Source organism: Erinaceus europaeus, chromosome 6 (assembly GCF_950295315.1).
Source record: "Erinaceus europaeus chromosome 6, mEriEur2.1, whole genome shotgun sequence".
In the NCBI taxonomy this organism is placed as follows: Eukaryota; Metazoa; Chordata; class Mammalia; order Eulipotyphla; family Erinaceidae; genus Erinaceus; species Erinaceus europaeus.
Window position 1 is genome coordinate 1,730,082 of NC_080167.1, and position 19,361 is coordinate 1,749,442.

General features: G+C 59.4%; 1 protein-coding gene across 1 annotated transcript; it reads left to right on the forward strand.

Moving 5' to 3' along the window:
- The first annotated feature begins 16 nt into the window (after positions 1 to 16).
- SF3A1 (splicing factor 3a subunit 1) lies at positions 17 to 17,387 on the forward strand. Its single transcript, XM_007529264.3, has 16 exons — positions 17 to 171; positions 2,064 to 2,185; positions 8,747 to 8,957; positions 9,640 to 9,897; positions 10,938 to 11,012; positions 11,928 to 12,078; positions 12,167 to 12,360; positions 13,017 to 13,134; positions 13,266 to 13,451; positions 14,047 to 14,168; positions 14,244 to 14,489; positions 14,808 to 15,015; positions 15,354 to 15,508; positions 16,221 to 16,322; positions 16,409 to 16,480; positions 16,979 to 17,387. The coding sequence occupies exons 1-16, from the start codon at positions 109 to 111 to the stop codon at positions 17,078 to 17,080; spliced, it is 2,385 nt and encodes a 794-aa protein (XP_007529326.2). The 5' UTR covers positions 17 to 108; the 3' UTR covers positions 17,081 to 17,387.
- The last annotated feature ends 1,974 nt before the right edge of the window (positions 17,388 to 19,361 follow it).

Sequence of the window (19,361 nt, forward strand, 5' to 3'; positions counted from 1 at the left end):
TCGGCCGGTCGTACGGTCGTACGGTCGTACGGTCCGTGTGAGGAGCTGCCCTGACGCCGCGTCGGTCGGCGATACTCAGGCGGACTGGCTGCCCTAAGCGTCGCCGTCATGCCGGCCGGACCCGTGCCCGCCGTGCCGCCGCCGCCGCCCGCGGCCACCGAGCCCAAGCAGGTACCGCAACCCCGCGCCGCGGCCTGCGCGCCCGCCCGCCCGCCCGCCCGCCCTCCGAGCCGCTCACCTGCGCGGGCAGGGACTACAAGTCCCAGGAGGCCTTGCGCCCGCGCGGCGCCTTCCGGTGGCGGAGCCGGCGGGCCGGAAGTGCGGCTTGGGAAGGGCGGGGGGCGCTTAGCGGCCGCCCCGGGGTCTCTCCGCCATCGCGGGTAGCGGGGACGGCCCAGCCTGACCCGGTGCCCGGCCCCTGAGCCCCCCGCCCCGGGCTTTGGAAGCAGCCCCGAGGCCCCGTCCGCGTCGTCCCCGGTCAGCCCGGCGCAGAGCTCCCGCTAGAGCCCCGGCGACCGGTGCTGCCCGGCCTGCCGGCTGGCGGTGGCGATGGTGCCGGGCCGAGACGGGGGGGCTTCTAGGAGGAGGCGGCCGCGCCCGGCCCGCGGGCACCCACCGGGCACCCGCTTCGTGCCGCCTGCCGCCGAGCTCTGCGCCCCCTCCGCGGGCCCGGGACGAGCCAAGACGCCCCGCAGGACTGGGCTGGGCTGGGCGGTGGGGGAGCCGGCGTCCCGGACACCCGGACGGCCGCAGACGGACGCACGGCCGAGTCTGAGGGGGCCTGAGCGAGGTCGTGGCGGGCCGGGGCCACCTCAGCGTTGCGGGGGCCGGGCGGGGCGCGGCGGGTTCAGCGCCCGGGGCGCAAAGCGCAGGGACCCGCACGAGGACCCCGGTTCGAGCCCCCGGCTCCCCACCTGCGGGGGAGTCGCTGCACAGGCGGTGAGGCAGGGCTGCAGGCGTCTGTCTGTCTCTCCCCCTCTCTGTCTTCCCCTCCTCTCTCCGTTTCTCTCTGTCCTGTCCAACAACAACGACGGCATCAATAACAACGACAATAATAATAACTACAACAACAATAAAACAAAAGGGGCGGAAATCAAATTAAAAAAATAAAGATGGGAGTCGGGCTGTAGCGCAGCGGGCTAAGCGCAGGTGGCGCGAAGCACAAGGACCGACATGAGGATCCCGGTTCGAACCCCGGCTCCCCACCTGCAGGGGAGTCGCTTCCCAGGCGGTGAAGCAGGTCTGCAGGTGTCTGTCTTTCTCTCCCCCTCTCTGTCTTCCCCTCCTCTCTCCATTTCTCTCTGTCCTATCCAACAACGACGACATCAGTAACAACAATAACAACTACAGCCATAGAAAACAAGGGCAACAAAAAGTAAATAAATATTTCTAAAAAGTTGATTTCTCCGTTTCACCGTCTGTCCCTGGGGCTGGTAAGAAGACTCGTCCGTGTAGCTCTAGAGGTTAGTTGTGCATTGGAGGTGCTTGGGCGAGTCCGGGACCGCACCCCGTCTGACCCCGTCTGACCCCGTCTAACGAGGCGTCCCGGTGCCGGCAGCGCAGGTCTGTGCGGAGGGTGGCAGCCGAGGCCGCAGCGCTGGCCCTTGGGCGTGACCTGGGGTGTCGCACGGCTCGGTGTGCTGAGGGCAGAGTGAGGAGCGTGTGCCAGGCTGGAGCGGAGGGCTTCCCGCAGGAGTGGTCTCGGTGCCCCGGGTGGGGTCAGTGGGGCCGGACCCAGCGCTCGTGGGTGCTGAGCCGCCCCGGGAAGCGGAGGGAGGCCCCGCAGGGTCGTTTCCGAGGGAGAGGCCGCTGGCACGGAGCCCCGCTCAGGGTCAGACCGCCGCTCTCTGCGCCAGCTGCGTCCCCAGGCTCTCGCATGCCCAGCGCCTGCTGGGTCCCAGACAGGTCTTTCCAGGCCCTCCCGACCCCCGGCGCCCGGCCCCCGGAGGCTGCTCCTGTCTCCCGAGTGAGAGTCCCGAGCGAGAGGCCGGCCGAGGGGAGTCGGGAGGGACTGGCGGGAGTCCGGTCCGGCCGGCACCTTTCACCTCGTTCTGTCTCCACAGCCCACAGAGGAGGAGGCCTCGTCCAAGGAGGATTCTGCCCCGTCCAAGCCGGTGGTGGGGATCATTTACCCGCCCCCAGAGGTCCGCAACATCGTCGACAAGACCGCCAGCTTCGTGGCCAGGTGAGGCAGCGCCGAGTCCGCCCTCGAGTCAGCGGTCTGTTTGCCGTGTCTGGGCTGCTGGCCCGCAGGCCACACGAGACAGCTGGCGGCCGACTGCGGTGCCCACACCCCTTAGCACCTCGGGATGCCACCGAGTCCTCTCCCCCCGTCCTGTCCTGGAACACACCCTGGCGGCCTGCCGCGCTGCCCTGCCCGCTGAGCTTGGCTGCGCCCCGGGCCGCTTCTGTCCCTCTGCGTCGTCTGAGCTGCACAGACAGCGGCAGGCAGGCGCAGGGCCCAGGGTGCCCAGAGGTGTGGTGGTCCCCATCGGGCAGCACGGCACACGCGGGGTGTGGGAGGACTCACCGCTCACCACTAGGCACCCTGGCTGCTCCCCCAGCTGCTCTCCCCGTTTCTGTCTGCTGTCGGCCCCAGCGCCTGCGCTGCGGTTGTCATGATGTGCGCGGGGATCCTTCCGCCTCCTGCTCTTCTCCGTGGTGCCATGTTTAAGCTTTTTCTCAGGTGCCCCGTGGCCACCGCTGCTGTAGTCATGGGTGGAGGGTGCCCGTGTTCATTTAAAAAAATTATCAGTTCGAGCCCCCGGCTCCCCACCTGCAGGGGAGTCGCTTCACAGGCGGTGAAGCAGGTCTGCAGGTGTCTTGTCTTTCTCTCCCTCTACTGTCTCCCTCCTCTCTCCATTTCTCTCCGTCCTAACGATGACATCAATAACAACAAAACAACTATAGCAACAATAAAAAACAAGCGTAAAATAAATAAATAAAGATATTAGGGGGGACGGGGATAGATAACATAATGGTTATACAAACAGACTCCCATGCCTGAGGCTCCAAAGTCCCAGGTTCAATCCTCCATACCATCATAATCCAGAGCTGAGCAGTGCTCTGGTAAAAAGGAAAAAAAGAAAGATGATAGCTACCAATTTTTCTCCTAGTGACTTGGTACTGATTTACAGGATCATAAACTACCAGGTATGATTCACGCCTTTTCCAGCGCCAGAGTTCTGTGTCCTCCTTCCTCCATCGCAAGCTGCATTCACTCTCCCAAGGCCACAGATGCGGGCTGACTATGTCTGTCTGTACTTAGCTGTTATACTCGCTCATTCTTTATGCAGTCCTGCCTTCTCTTCCTAAGTCACAGACCTACACCTATTATTATATCCAAATGCCCTTTCTAACTCTTCTCTCTCCGAGTCCTGATCGAATTGGAGTTCAGAGCCCGCCTGCCATTTCTCCCCCTCTGGGAATATGGATCAAAACTCTTTTGGGGGTGCAGAAGGTGAGAGGTCTGGCATCTTTAATTGCTTTTCCACTGGACATGTGTGTTGGTGGTTGGTCGCACCCCCAGCCTTTTCCATCTTTGCTGAGTGAGGTGCCCACATTCAGGCTCACACAGCCTTTGATTCCCTGAGACTCCCCGTGTCATAGAAGCCGAGCGGATTGTGGAGACATCTGCACATTCCTCTGTGTTGGGCTACTCTATCTATAGAAAGTTCTGTGGGGCATATTATTGGTGGAAGATTATTTAAAATGATTTCTTGCACATCTTTGCCAAGTTGTTCCCTATGGTTTTGTGCCAACCTCTGCTGCAACAGGAATAGTTATCCAAATTTTGTTAAAATTGAAGTGACTGGGCAGACTACATAGTGGCTCTGCAAAAAGGCTTCCAGGCCTGAGCTTCTGAGGTCCCCGGTTCAATCCCCAGCACCATAAGCCAGAGCTGAGCAGGCCTCTGATCTCTCTCATTTAAATACGGAAGTAAGTATTGAAACAAACAAAGTCTGTGCTTCTCCAGCTCCAGCCCTGTTCTGGCCTGGCAGCTGCCTCTGCCAGTGCGTCTGACTACAGCCGGGCCTGCCTTGCTCCCTGAGAGGAAGGGAGTGTCCAGGACCCCTCCCGGCCTGCTGCTTGTGCACTCGCTGGGGGGACCCAGCAAACACAGTGACCACTTGAGGCTTCCAGAAGCAGCCTTCCCTCTCTGGGAACCGTCTTCCTTGCATTTTCTGAGCTGCCTGCTGAAGTGGAAATTACCCTGCAAAAGTCCCGCCAGCTGGGCTGAGTCAGAATCACGCCTCTGGCTGCTGGACTCATTTCCCTGTGGTGGAGGCTGTGCGCCTCAATTGGGGTTTAAGTGGACTTCACGGAACAGAACGGCCTGGTCTGGGCACTCCCGCTGCTGCCGGTCTGCCTTGCAGATTGCTTCCAGATGTGGAGCTGGGGCTTCGGAGACAGACAGCCAGAGTCCCTTGTCTACTGGCTCCTGGTCTGCCCTGGGCGTGACGGCTGTTTCAGTGGGCATTCGTGCCCCGCCATGAGTGCACGCTCTCTGGGGCTGGGGGTGCTCCCCCCGATGCTTCCAGTTGACAGACTGTTGAGATCTTGCTGTGTCAGTCATGCACCAGGACCCGCAGCTGAGGAGCTGGCCCGGCTGTGGGCGGCCACCAGGGCGGTACAGAGACTTGTGTCGCCCCGGACTGGAGACCCCGAGAATGCTGAGCACTGTCTCTGTGTGGCGGCGGCTCCTGCTGCCTCCAGTGGAGTGCCAGCCTTGCACGCGGCCAGGCGCGGCATCGGGGAACGCTCTTTTTTTTTTTTTTTAATTTCCTTATTGGGGAATTAGTGTTTCACATTCAACAGTAAACACAATAGTTTGTACATGCATAACATCCCCCAGTTTCCCATAGAACAGTACAACCCCCACTAGGTCCTCTGTCATCCTTCTTGGACCTGTATTCTCCTCACCCCACCCACACCCACCCCAGAGTCTTTTACTTTGGTGAGATACGCCTATTCCATTTCAGGTTCTACTTCTATTTTCTGATCTTGTTTTTCAACTTCTGCCTGAGAGTGAGATCATCCCGTATTCATCCTTCTGTTTCTGACTTATTTCACTCAACATGATTTTTTCAAGGTCCATCCAAGATCGGCTGAAAACGGTGAAGTCACCATTTTTTACAGCTGAGTAGTATTCCATTGTGTATATAGACCACAACTTGCTCAGCCACTCATCTGTTGTTGGACACCTGGGTTGCTTCCAGGTTTTGGCTATTACAAATTGTGCTGCCAAGAACATATGTGTGCACAGGTCTTTTTGGATGGATGTGTTGGGTTCCTTAGGATCTATCCCCAGGAGAGGAATTGCAGGGTCGTAGGGTAGGTCCATTTCTAGCCTTCTGAGAGTTCTCCAGACTGCTCTCCACAAAGGTTGGACTCATTGACATTCCCACCAGCAGTGCAGGAGGGTTCCTTTGACCCCACACCCTCTCCAGCATTTGCTGCTGTTACCTTTTCTGATGTGTGACATTCTCACAGGAGTGAAGTGATATCTCATTGTTGTCTTTATTTGCATTTCTCTGACAATCAGAGACTTGGGGCATTTTTTCATGTGTTTCTCGACCTTTTGGATCTCTTCTGTGGTGAATATTCTGTCCAAGTCCTCCCCCCATTTTTGGATGGGGTTATTTGTTGTCTCGTTGTTGAGTCTGGCAAGCTCTTTATATATGTTGGTTATTAAACTCTTGTCTGATGTATGGCATGTAAAGATCTTCTCCCATTCTGTGAGGGGTCTCTTGGTTTGGGTAGTGGTTTCTTTTGCTGTGAAGAAGCTTTTTAATTTGATGTAGTCCCATAGGTTTATGCTTGCCGTAGTCTTCTTTGTAATTGGATTCATTTCATTGAAGATGTCTTTAAAATTTATGCAGAAAAGAGTTCTGCCAATATTTTCCTCTAAGTATCTGATAGTTTCTGGTCTAACATCCAAGTCCTTGATCCACTTGGAATTGACTTTTGTATTTGGTGAAATACAGTGATTCAGTTTCATTCTTCTGCATGTTTCAACCCATTGTTTCCAACACCATTTGTTGAAGAGATTCTGCTTTCCCCATGTAATAGTCTGGGCCCCTTTGTCAAAGATGAGATGTCCATAGGGGTGAGGTCCAGGTAACACTCTTAGCGCTTGAAGGAGCGAGGGAAGGTGGTGTGTGACCTGAGGGGTTGGTGGAGACTTGGAAACTTGAGCCGGTCACATCCAGGCTTTGGGAGCCTTGCCGCCTGTCTGGTGGTCTGGGAAGCTCTGCACCTGGGGTGGGGGGACACGTTTGCTCACTGGCCTGCGGCTGGAGGCGTCCAGACTGGAGGCTCCCCGGGCGCGGTGACTACCACTCAGCCTGTCGCCACTCAGCCTGTCACCTGCCGTGTCTCACACAGGGCCTGAAGCCGCGTCTTTCCAGGCCCCAGCCCGGAAAAAGGAAGGAGGCTTCATATCGGTTCACTGAAACTTTGATGTGGTTCTGGGGTCAAAACAGGGCCCTTCTGCACAAAGCCTACCTCCAGCCCAGGCTTTAGCTTGTTGGTATGCATGAGACCCTTTCTGTTTCATTTGGTTTAAATCCCCCCTGCTTAACACTATTCTATTTACATAACCACTTCATTCTATTTATATAACCGCTGTTAACAAGTACCTTCCTCCAGGGCATTGGTTCAATCCCCACTGTTTCATGATATGTTTTTGCTCCACCCCCCCTCCTTGTCACACCCTGATCCTCTCCTTGTCACACTCTGATTGTCACCAGTCACTTTTCTCTCCACCCTCTCTATGTCACACCCTGTTTCCACCCTACTTGGCAAGTATATATAAAGACAGCATTGTGAGTTTTAGAGTACTTTACCTTGAGTTTAGCTCAGCTCGGCTTAGATTGTGCTGCGTCCTGCATGAATAAAGAGATACTGCCTACAGCTCAACTATGAGTCCCTGGTCGTCTGTTACCCGCCCGTGAAGCCAGCCCGGCGAAAACAACCTAACCCGTCGAAAACGACATTAGCTCATCTTTTTTTTTTTTTTTTTTTTGCCTCCAGAGTTATTGCTGGGACTCAGTGGTGCAGGAATCCACTGCTCCTGGAGGCCTTTTTTTCCCCTTGTTATGTATCACTGTTGTTATTACTGTTGTTGTTGGATAGGACAGAGGGAAATTGAGAGAGGAGGGGAAGACAGACACCTGCAGACCTGCTTTACTGCTTGTTAGCCACCCCCCTGCAGGTGGGGAGCCGGGGGATTGAACCAGGATCTTTACGCTGGTCCTTGCGCTTTGCTCCATGTGCACTTAACCTGCTGCGCCACAGCTCGGCCCCCTAGTTCATCTTTTTTATTATTTATTTTTCCCTTTTGCTGCCCTTGTTTTTTATTGTTGTGGCTATTATTGTTATTGTTGTTGATGTCATTGTTGTTGGATAGGAGAGAGGAGGGGAAGACAGAGGGGGGGAGAGAAAGACAGACACCTGCAGACCTGCTTCACCGCCTGTGAAGCGACTCCCCTGCAGGTGGGGAGCCGGGGGCTCGAACCGGGATCCTTACTCGGGTCCTTGTGCTTTGTGCCACCACTTAACCCGCTGCGCTACCGCCTGACCCCCAGTTCATCTTTTTAAAAACATTTTATTCTTTTTTTTCACCAGAACACTGCTCACCTGTGGGCAGCAGTGGTGCTGAGGATTGAACCTCGGACCTTTGGTGCCTCAGACATGAAGGTCTTGCAGAACCATTCTGCTATCTCCCCAGTCCTTTATTTTATCTATTGTAAAAGCATAAGGTAGTTTCCAACGCAAGCTTCCCCATTCATGGAGTTCTTGTCTCTGCTGCTCTGACTGAGATGAGTTGACTCAGGCCTTGAGCAGAGAACACATCGCGTCTGGGTATCTGCATCCGTCCTGAGCTTCCTCCTCCCCACCCAAGGACCTTCAGGGCAAAGTCTGTGCCAGGTGTTCGTGTGCCTCCTCCAGTGCCTCGCCAGCACTTGGGCACCCACCTCTACGTGACAGCTGCCTCGGCCAAAATGTAACACGTCACTTTGTTCTCATTATGATTGTCTTCGGTCAGTAAAGCCTCCGGTCCTCATCTGAGGTAGTAATGTTTGGCTCTCTTTTCAGTACATGTGGATAGTAGACACAGGGACTGACAGCACATAGGCAGGTGCCTCGGGTGGGGGCAGGCCTTGCTTGTGTGAGGCCCCAGTTCTGACCTCGGGCAATGCCACACGTGCCAGGACTGTGCTCTGGTGACTTTCGCTCTTGTTAGCAGACCTTTGCGGAAAGGGAGCAGAGCAGCTGGGGGACTAGCTTGAAGCCTGGGGTTCCTGGCTGATCCCTACGCTGCCTCCTGTGCCGTGATGGTGCTCTGGCTTCTCTCTCTGTATGGCACCGTGTCTCACACGTGGCACAAAGCACAAGGACCAGCGTAAGGATCCTGGTTGGAGCTCTCAGCTCCCCACCGGCAGGGGAGTCGCTTCACAGGCGGTGAAGCAGGTCTGCAGGTGTCTGTCTTTCTCTCCCCCTCTCTGTCTTCCCCTCCTCTCTCCATTTCTCTCTGTCCTATCCAACAATGATGGCATCAATAACAATAACTACAACAATAAAACAAGGGCAACAAAAGGGAATAAATAAATAAATAATCCCTTTTAAAAAAACTGATTTAAGGAAAAAAGGGGCCAAAGCCGCAGAGTCTGGACGCTCTGGCTGGTGGGGCAGCAGGGTCTGGAGGGCTGAGGAGGGTGCTGAGCCATCTTCCTTCTTCCAGAAACGGACCTGAATTTGAAGCGAGAATACGGCAGAACGAGATCAACAACCCCAAGTTTAACTTCTTGAACCCCAACGACCCTTACCATGCCTACTACCGCCACAAGGTCAGCGAGTTCAAGGAGGGGAAGGCCCAGGAGCCGTCGGCCGCCATCCCCAAGGTCATGCAGCAGCAGCAGCAGCAGCAGACCCAGCAGCAGCTGCCCCAGAAGGTGGGGCTCCGTTATTTTGCATGCCGGCCGGCCGGCAGAGGTCTCCTGGCTGCCTCTGCTCCGTGTGTGGGTGGCCCTCGGGGGGGCAGTGCCAGGGCCGGCAGAGTGGCCACTCCACAGCTGGGGACTGAGCCTCAGGGCCGCATGGTCCATGCACCTCGTGGCCCCATGTCTGGGGTGGGGGTCTGTGATGTGACCTGTGCGCCCCTAGTGCTCACTTCCCTCCTGTTTGCCCTCACTGGCATGGCTGGGCCCGGGCCCTGGTATGTTCGGCTGTCAGTGGAGGGGGTGGCCCAGCTCCATGTGCCTCCTGTCTGCTCCCCTCTGGAATTGGGGTGGTGGAGACCTCCCCTGCACCGTGGGAGTCAAGACACTGCACTGGGACTGGCTAGTCCAGGGCGCTTGTCCTCCTTTGTAAGTGGTGCTCGGAGGCCCTCTGTCTCTGGGTGGGAGTTAGCAAGCTGGCTCTCTGGCTGGGCTTCTGCGGCCCAGCCTGGGCACTGAGTGTCAGCCATTGCAGAGATGCAGAAGGGCCCAGGCTCGACTGGAAGCCTGTCTGGGAGTCACCGCCTCGGCAGTTGAGAAGGTGCCGCTCTGTGAGCCCGTGATCACAGCAGCAAGGTGCATGCTTGGGGCCGGGCCCCTCCCTTGGCAGCCAACCCCGCCCTCTGTCTCCACGCAGGTCCAGGCCCAGGTGATCCAGGAGACTGTCGTCCCCAAGGAGCCCCCTCCCGAGTTTGAGTTCATTGCAGACCCCCCCTCCATCTCGGCCTTCGACCTGGACGTGGTGAAGCTGACGGCGCAGTTTGTGGCCAGGAACGGGCGGCAGTTCCTGACGCAGCTGATGCAGAAGGAGCAGCGTAACTACCAGTTCGACTTCCTCCGCCCGCAGCACAGCCTGTTCAGCTACTTCACGAAGCTGGTGGAGCAGTACACCAAGGTGGCCGCCTGGGAGCCTGTGCTAACGGGAGGGCTGCAGCGTGGGCCGCCTCTCCGCCCCAGTTATTCCTCTAGTGAAGCTTGGCTCACGATGGTTTCTGAAGAGACGGCAGGTGCAGGGTTGGTGGCTGCTCTTAGCAGGAGGGCCCCTGTGTGACAAGGCCCAGGGGTACTGTCTGCCCTGAAGTGTGTTCACATCTCTCTCTGCCTCACACGGCCTGGGAAGATGCATACCCTTAAAACTGCCTCCTATTACCTCACTTAATTCACACAAAACCCCCTACAGCTCCCGCTCCCCACCTACAGGGGGGTCGCTTCATGAGCAGTGAAGCAGGTCTGTAGGTGTCTCTCTCCCTCTCTATCTCCTTGTTCTCTTAAATTTCTCTCCGTCTGTCCTGTCTTAAAACAGTGAACTGCGGCGGGGGGGGGGGGGGATGGCCACTGGGAGCTGTGTATTTGTAGTGCTGGCACCAAGCTCCAGTGGGAACCCTGGTGGCAATAAGGAAAAAAAAAAAAAAAACACAACAAGAGAAGTATCCCCCCCCCCCTTTTTTAACCAGAGCACTGGTCAGCTCTGGCTTATGGTGGTACGGGGTATTGAACCCTGGATTTCAGAACCTCAGGCTTGGCAGTTTGTTTGCATAACCATTATGCTATCTACCCTCACCCAACTTTTTTTTTTTAAAGATTTTGATTATCTTTATTGGATAGAGACAGCCAGAAGTCAAGAGGGAAGGGGGAGATAAGGCGAGAAACAGAGAGACACCAGCAGCCCTGCTTCACCACTCAAAGCTTTGAGCTGGCTCGCCGATGGTCTGGTCCCACAGACTCCTTGCCGGCTGGAGGGCCGTCCTGCTTGGCTGTGGCACCTTTCTGTAGAAAGAAGCCAAGTCACAGGTCACTGGGTGACTCACCCAGAGCTGCGGCCATGTAGCATTGAGGGACCCAGGTCCCCTGCCCCCTTGTCCTTTCCTCATGCACAGACCCACCCAGTCACAGGCTGCACTGCACTGACAGTCGCTGTGACTGACTGTGTTTCAGATCTTGATCCCACCCAAAGGCTTATTCTCAAAGCTCAAGAAAGAGGCAGAGAACCCCCGAGAGGTTCTGGACCAGGTAAGTTGCGTTTCCTTTTTTAAAAGAATTATCTAGGGGCCTGGCCAGAGCTCACCCTGAGAGCACACGTTACGCGTGCACGGATCCGGGTTCAAGCTCCTGGGCCCCACTTGCTGCGGGTATCTCTCCTTCCTATCTCTGTCTCTCAGCCTTTATTTAAAAAAAAAAAGGGAAATGTAGAGCTGTGAAGGCACTGAAATCCAGCAGTAACTCGTGACAAAAAGGGAGAAAAGAAAAAGACATCTATTTCCTTGCTTATTCTTACTGATGGAGGGAGGCGAGGCCAGTCTGCTCGGGCTGAACGCGGGGCCTCACCCTTGCCGGTCTGCGCTGCCTGTTGAGCCGCCTCCCCGCCTGCAGTCAGCGATGGTGCGCGTTGAGCTCCGCTTCGTGTCTGGAGGCCGTCCCAGGGGCTGTCCCCTGTATGTCTCAGGCACGGTGGAGAGAAAGGCCTTGTTGCCACAAGACCGAGGCCAGGCGCCCTGCTCCCCACACGGCCCCCTTTCTGCTTTGCTTCAGGCTTGGTCCGCGTACCCCTACCCTGCCACTTCCTCTGGAAGCTCGGGTTTTCAGGGTGGTGCCGGCTTCCGGCAGGCTTGGTCTCCTCAGCTCTGGGCTGTGGCTGCTCATGTGGCCGCCCGCTCAGCCACTACACAGACGGGGGGGGGGGGGGGGCAGCTTGTTGTCAGAGTCCAGTCCCGGGCAGGTCCAGGGGGGGACTCCAGGGCTGTTTCTTGCGGCTCTCCTGGTGGCCGGCTATTTTCTGTGGCTTTTAGTCCTCACCTTGCTCAGACTCCGAGCCCGACGGGAACGCAGTCGCCTGCTCCCTGGGAAAGCTCCCGAGCAGCCTGTGCCGGCTTCGCGGGAGGGCTTGGCCGTCTGGGCCGCGGGGCTGAGCCTGGGCTGTGCCTGTAGGTGTGCTACCGTGTGGAGTGGGCCAAGTTCCAGGAGCGCGAGAGGAAGAAGGAGGAGGAGGAGAAGGAGAAGGAGCGCGTGGCCTACGCCCAGATCGACTGGCACGACTTCGTGGTGGTGGAGACGGTGGACTTCCAGCCCAGCGAGCAAGGTGAGGCGGCGCCGTGGGCAGTGGCGGGGGCGGCCCAGGCCTCGGGAGCCCGAGGGGTGCCTGTGGTGACCGGGGCTCTCCCTGCCAGGCAACTTCCCTCCCCCCACCACCCCGGAGGAGCTGGGGGCCCGAATCCTCATCCAGGAGCGCTACGAGAAGTTTGGGGAGAGCGAGGAGGTGGAGATGGAGGTGGAGTCGGACGAGGAGGACGAGAAGCAGGAGAAGACAGAGGAGCCTCCTTCCCAGCTGGACCAGGACACCCAAGTGCAGGACATGGACGAGGTGGGTCTGGGGCGCTGCCCGCTACCCCGGCCCCGGACAGGTTGCCCTGGCCCAACAGCTGCCCGAGCCCAGGCCAAGTGGCCGCCCTCCAGCTGAGAGGGTTGCGTGCCGCTTCCCAGGCCTGCTTGTCCGTGCCGAGGCCCTGCCCCTGCCTCCATCCCTTTCTGCTCTCCGCCTCCTCCGGGGCCTTTGAGCTTTGGCCCCAGTGGTGAGCTGTTCCCGGAACTCTCTTGGAAGCCTGTGCCCAGCTCCCCTGCCATGCCCTCTGAGCAGACAGGCCCCGGGAAGAAAGGGCCTTGTTGTCTGTGGGAACTGGGCTCCCCTCCCTCCCAGCACTGCTGGGGAGCAGTCTCATGGAGTGCCGCTCGCCCCTGCCCGTCCCAGCGTGCTAAGTGCCCTTGGCCTCCTGGGACGGCCTGGTGCCAGCTGCTGGAAACGCCTGCGCGGGTGACAGCGCCAGGGCCGGGCTCCATTCGTGCTGGGAGGAAGCCGCTTGGCAAGAAGCCGGCTGGCCAGGATGCCCCAGGAGGCTTAGCACATGGACTCCGCTGGCACAGGGCTTGGGCCCTGGGCTGTGGGCCACCCCGGCCTCTGGCGCTCAGTTTCAGGGCTGCTCCTCTGCCCCTCTGGAGTCCGGCCTCTGGTTTGCTTTTCAGGGTTCAGATGACGAGGAGGAAGGGCAGAAGGTGCCCCCACCCCCAGAGACACCCATGCCTCCGCCTCTGCCTCCAACTCCGGACCAGGTCATTGTGCGGAAGGACTACGACCCCAAAGGTGGGCCTGCCCCGTCTGTGGCGACCCTCGGAGCATGAGTGGGGCTTCTCGGGGTGGGCCGTCACCTCCAGTATCCTGCAGCTTGCAGGACTGTGTCCTGCGCGGGGCCTTAAATGCCTGTCTCCTCATAGCCTCCAAGCCGCTGCCCCCAGCGCCGGCTCCGGACGAGTATCTCGTGTCCCCCATCACGGGGGAGAAGATCCCGGCCAGCAAGATGCAGGAGCACATGCGTATTGGGCTGCTCGACCCCCGCTGGCTGGAGCAGCGAGACCGCTCCATCCGCGAGAAGCAGAGCGACGACGAGGTGTACGCCCCAGGTGAGTACGCCCCGCACAGGGCCCGGGTGGGGTGCCTGCGGCTTGCTCAGGTCAGCAGGGGCTTTGAGCACAGGGTACAGCTCTGAGGGGGTTCTCCACGGCCTCAGCTTTGGGCGGGCTCGGTGGGTGCTGGAGGGGCGCTCAGGCCTGGTGCAGTCTGGGGAGGTTGGGCTGGCCACAGTGTCCTCGGAGTGAGGTGGGTCCTGGGCTGGCAGTGGTCAGAATAGCACTCAAAGAGGGAGGAGCAGGAGCCGGGCGGTGGCACACCGGGTTGAGCGCACGTGTTACAATGCGCAAGGATCCAGGTTCGAGCCCCTGGTCCCCACCTGCAAGGAGAAAGCTTCACAAGCGGTGAAGCAGGGCTGCAGGTGTCTCTGTCTCTCTCCCTCTTTATCAACCCCTTCTCTCTCAATTTCTGGCTGTCTGTATCCAATAAACAAAGACAAGAACAAAAAAGAGGGAGGGCTCTGTGAGCCCAGAGGCGGGGCTCACAGGCTCAGTGTCGCCGCCAGGAGGGCTGGGGGCTGCAGTGTGAGGAGCCCACGACGCCTTAGTCCCCCTTTCTGTCCCCGGCCTCCGCGTCGCGAACATCTAGGCCTGGACATTGAGAGCAGCTTGAAGCAGCTTGCCGAGCGGCGTACCGACATCTTCGGCGTGGAGGAGACGGCCATCGGGAAGAAGATCGGCGAGGAGGAGATCCAGAAGCCGGAGGAGAAGGTGGGCCCGGCGGGGCCCCGTGACCCCACACTGGCTCTTGGTGCCGGGGCTCTGACACTCGGCTTCCCCTCGCAGGTGACTTGGGACGGCCACTCGGGCAGCATGGCCCGCACCCAGCAGGCCGCGCAGGCCAACATCACCCTGCAGGAGCAGATCGAGGCCATCCACAAGGCCAAGGGCCTGGTGCCGGAAGATGACACCAAAGAGAAGATCGGCCCCAGCAAGCCCAATGAGCTCCCCCAGCAGCCGCCACCGCCGTCTTCAGCCACCAACATCCCCACCCCAGCGCCACCCATCACGTCGGTGCCCCGGCCTCCCGCGGTAAGCAGGCAGCCTCCAGAACTATCCTCAGAGCTGGGTTCCCGGAAGGTCCCAGCAGCTGTGTGCTTTGCGGGTCTCACTGAGAGGAAAGGGCCTTATGGGTGTAAGTGGGGCGCTCTAGCCTGGTCTCCCTACCGTGGAAGACGAGGACCAGGGTTCTCTGTGCCGACAGCAGGTGGCGCTCCCAGCAGCGCCTGTCACCTGGGCCTGAGGCGGAGTTGCGGGCCTCGTCCCCAGGCTGGGCCGGCTGACAGCTGTGTGTCCTGGGCACCCTGCGTGGCTCCCTGTGACCTGTGGCTCCTTCCCGCCCACCTGCAGATGCCACCTCCCGTTCGCACGACAGTCGTGTCCGCAGTGCCTGTCATGCCTCGGCCCCCCATGGCGTCGGTCGTCAGGCTGCCCCCAGGCTCGGTGATCGCCCCCATGCCCCCCATCATCCACGCGCCCAGGATCAACGTGGTGCCCATGCCCCCCTCGGCCCCTCCCATCATGGCCCCCCGCCCACCCCCCATGATTGTGCCCACAGGTCAGTCTCTCGTGGCGTTGGGTTGGGGCTGTGGAACTGGTGCTGTGCGCACGGCAGTGGCCGAGGGCAGAGCTGCGGGGGCGGCCCAGAGGAGAGCCTAGCTCCCTGTGACAGATCTCCGGGCTGAGAGGGGCCTGGAGGGCGGTGCAGGGGCCCAGCCCGGCAGGAGCTTGTCTGCCGGCCTCTGCCCATCTTTCCGTCTCTGCTGGCGCAGACTTGGCCCGGAATGGCACCTCACACCTGCGGGAACAGCGGGAGCCCACACGTCCCCCCTCGGCCCCTGGAGCTGAGCCCCGGCCCACCCACTCAGTCCACCGCTCTCCCTCCCTCCCCTGCAGCCTTCGTGCCTGCCCCGCCCGTGGCGCCTGTGCCGGCCCCTGCCCCCATGCCCCCTGTGCACCCCCCACCTCCCATGGAGGATGAGCCGGCCTCTAAGAAGCTCAAGACTGAGGACAGCCTCATGCCCGAGGAGGAGTTCCTGCGCAGGAACAAGGTGAGCCGGGGCCCCGGCCGCTTCCTGCAGCTTTCGCTTGTGGGGACAGACGCCCTGTGCGGCCCTCGAGCACCTGGTGGGCCCGTGGGGCGCAGGCCAGCTGGGTGAGTCCTGGCTATTGCTTTGAGGAGGGCACACGACGGACTCCTGAGCACAGACCTTAATTCCCTGGGGCTCACGCATTTACTTCTGAGGTGAGCGGGGAGAGACAGAGAGAGCACGGGAACACCAGAGTCACATTCTGCCACCTGCAGTGCTGGTGTCTGAACTCTGGACCTCACACTCGACGGTCCAAGGCCTTAGCTGCTGCACCACCTCTCAGGCCGCAGTTTTTAAAAAGCGGTCATTTTTATGAGAAAGATCAGAGCGTCCCTCCACAGTGTGCATGAAATGCCAGTATTGGACCTGGAGCCTCACATGCAAGGCCTGTACCCTCCCCGCCTCTCCAGCCACAGGGGTCTCCCCGTCTTCATCCCGGGAGGCAGCATGGCGGTCTCGCCCCCGGCCGCCTCCTCTTCCTTCCACCCACCCCACCTGTCTTGGCAATATATATGTTGTCCGAAGTCTGTCAAGAGGGAGATGTGTCGGTGGGGAAGCAGGGGCCGGGGCCAGGATCCCAGAGGGACACGGGACGTGTCTGCATGGCCCAGGACGGGGAGCGCAGCTCCAGGCAGGCTCGGGCTCGCAGGCTAACAGACAGCTCCACACACAGGGTCCAGTGTCCGTCAAAGTCCAGGTACCCAGCATGCAGGACAAGACAGAATGGAAGCTCAGCGGGCAGGTGCTGGTATTCACCCTCCCGCTCACAGACCAGGTGCGTGTCACCGGGCCACCGGGTGGTGGGGACGGCTTCCTTCTGCTGACCAGGCAGAGCGACAAGTGACCTCTCTGCTGTCGCAGGTCTCGGTCATCAAGGTGAAGATTCACGAGGCCACGGGCATGCCCGCAGGAAAGCAGAAGCTGCAGTATGAGGTCAGTCAAGGCTGGTGCCCCCACTGCCATGCTGGCAAGTCCCTGCAGGAAGGGGGTGGGGAGGCGGCAGACATGGCTGCCTGCAGCAGCCTGAGAGGGTGGCGCTCTGAGTGGGCCGGTCAGCTGGGGCAGCACTTGGAGTGCCGTGGCGGGTGCCTGGCCCTGTGGGGTCATGTCTGTGCTTAGGGGTGGGGGTGGGAGTGGGAATCCAGTTGCCAAACTGTCCCCTGAAGGCTGGTGGGTCCCCGTTCTGCACGGTGAGGCTGGCGAGTGTGAGTGAGGCCTTTGGGCCAGGTCAGGGCCGGCTTCTCGGGAAGAGAAGCTTTAAGCCAGATGTTGGCAAAGCAGCCATGGCTTAGTGAGCATGGAGATAAAGCCCTTGAGGAAGAACCCAGTGTCCTCCTGCTGCCAAGTTGGGGTGTGGACCTGGGGAGTCACGAGGCTGTCACAGCACGCGGGGCTGGCGGCCACTCCTGAGACATGCTGTCTGTCCTCCAGGGCATCTTCATCAAGGACTCCAACTCGCTGGCTTACTACAATATGGCCAGCGGCGCCATCATCCACCTGGCCCTCAAGGAGAGAGGAGGGAGAAAGAAGTAGGAGAGGCCTGGCGCGTCCCAGCCACAGCTCTCCTGTCCCCCACCCCGCCCACACCTGCTCTCTTTGGAAATTGAGGTCTTTCCTGCGGTTTCTTTCCCTCAGCTCCTCCCACACTGACCAGGGTAGCTGGGCTTTCTGGGCCACTCTGCTTCCTGTAGTTTCTGGAATTCTTCAGTGTGGGGCCTGGTTTGGACTGACCCATGGGCAGCCCACTGGGCAGCGTGTCTCAGCCGCGGCACTGTGGCAGGGTGATAGCAAGTCCTCGTTTTGTACCTCGTGAGCTGCCTAATAAAACTCCTGCACCCTCCTTGTGAGTCCCTGTCGGACCTGACCCTGCCCCATCCATCCCAGGCCGTGAGTGCAGGGCTGAGAGTGGCGCCCGGAGCTCTTTGTGCCACCTTCAGGTCTTAGGCATCTTCGACTGTTTCTCTCAGAAGCGCGGTTAAAGGTTGTGATTGTCCTGTGAAACATCTGGCCCCTCCGAAGGCACGACCTGCTCTGAATGGGGTGTCTCCTGCGGGCCAGCCCCCAGAGGTGAGGTAGCTGCTTCCCATGAGCCTGGAGTCGTCCGCCAGCCATGGTGGCACTTAGTCATGCCGAGACCTCGCACCGTTTGAGAGCCAACATCAAACTGACTTGCTACCGGTGTTTTGGGAATCGTTTCAGCCCACGTTGCTCTCAGCTGACGATGACTTTGCCGCCAGTTAACCAAGGCACAGAGAGGCTGAGTTACATGCCCAAAATCATACAGCAGAGGTGAAGCTGACGCCGCAGGGAGCACCAGACGAGGGCCGTTATTTGGGGATGACACCCTCTCAGGGAGGGAGCCTGCTGGCTGTTCTCTGAAGTCTGACCTAGAGCTGACTTCATTCAGAATGTCTCAGTATTTGCTTCCTGCGATCCCCAGTGGCCTTCTGGCTGCCTGAGGAGGTGGTGGGCAGGGCTCAGAGCGGGCCACTCCAAGGTCGCTGCCCTGTCCCCCCCTCGAGTTCAGCACGGAGCCCCCCAGCATTCAGCGAGGAGGTGGTGGGCAGGGCTCAGAGCGGGCCACTCCAAGGTCGCTGCCCTGTCCCCCCCTCGAGTTCAGCACGGGGCCCCCCAGCATTCAGTGTGCCGGCTGCACACTGCCCCTGCCTGCCAGGGGTCCTGACCTGGTTGGCGTTTGCTTTCCATCTGATTGCCCCAAATCCCCTCAGAGCCAAGAGGAAAATTAGAATTTCTTTTTTGTTGATTTTATTTATTTATGAATGAGAAAGATGGGAGGAGAGAGAAAGAACCAGACATCACTCTGGTACGTGTGCTGCTGGGGATTGAACTCGAGACCTCATGCTTGAGAGTCCAGTGCCTTATCCACGAGCCACCTCCCAGAAAATTACTTTCCGCAGTGGGACCCGGGTCTGAGTGCCCAGGGAGGCTCTTCCTGGTGCTTCCTCGTGCCCTGCCCTCTCCCGAGACTAGCCGCTACCATTCCAGAGGGGAGCAGGACTGGGTTTTGGGGCAGAGGCACAGGCCACTCCCCTGTGGGCTGGTGGGTCCTTCTGGCCTCTAGCTGCTCTGACTTGAGGCCAGGAATTGGGCAGACGACTGAATGAGCCTTTTGAGCTGTGCTCCAGGGCGAGAGGCCGGTTCCGGAGCTCCTGAATGGGTGTCTGTCCTGGCTGGCTCTGTGGGCAAGCCGGCCGCCCTTGCTACACTTGGCTCCTCCAGGCGCACCCTGTGATTCAGGGCCACCCGAGGCCACATGACCGGGGAGGCTTCTGGGAAGCCAGAGCTGCCCATCCAGCCATCCCGGGGACCACTGCCTTCACGTCACCAGGCTACAGGAGGACCGGGCACGCTGGGGGGGCTTGCGGTGCCGGCTGTTCAGGACCTGAGCCCACAGGGCTCAGGATCTAGGCTTTACTCGCGAGGCTGTACTGTGTCACGCTGGGACCGTGTGGCTTGCTGGAGTTGACGCAGTCCTCAGGGTTATACTGCATAGACCCCTCGAAGCCCCAAAAGTAGATCGCAGCTCATGTCCAGGCTGTGTGCTGGCATACGGGTTCTGATCTGCTGACCCAAAGAGTCAGACGTCAGCTCCTAAGATCAGCGGTTTCCTCTCGCCTGCTGTGTGTAGACTCTGAGTTTGGTGTCTTGGAGCCAGACAGTCCACAGAACAGCACGGGATACTCTCCACGCCTCCACGGGACGGAGGCAGGAGGTGTCCTGGTATAAAGGGATGAGACACGAGGGACTGTGCCGCCACCGCTGAGCAGAAGCTACCAGTAGAATCACTGTGTGG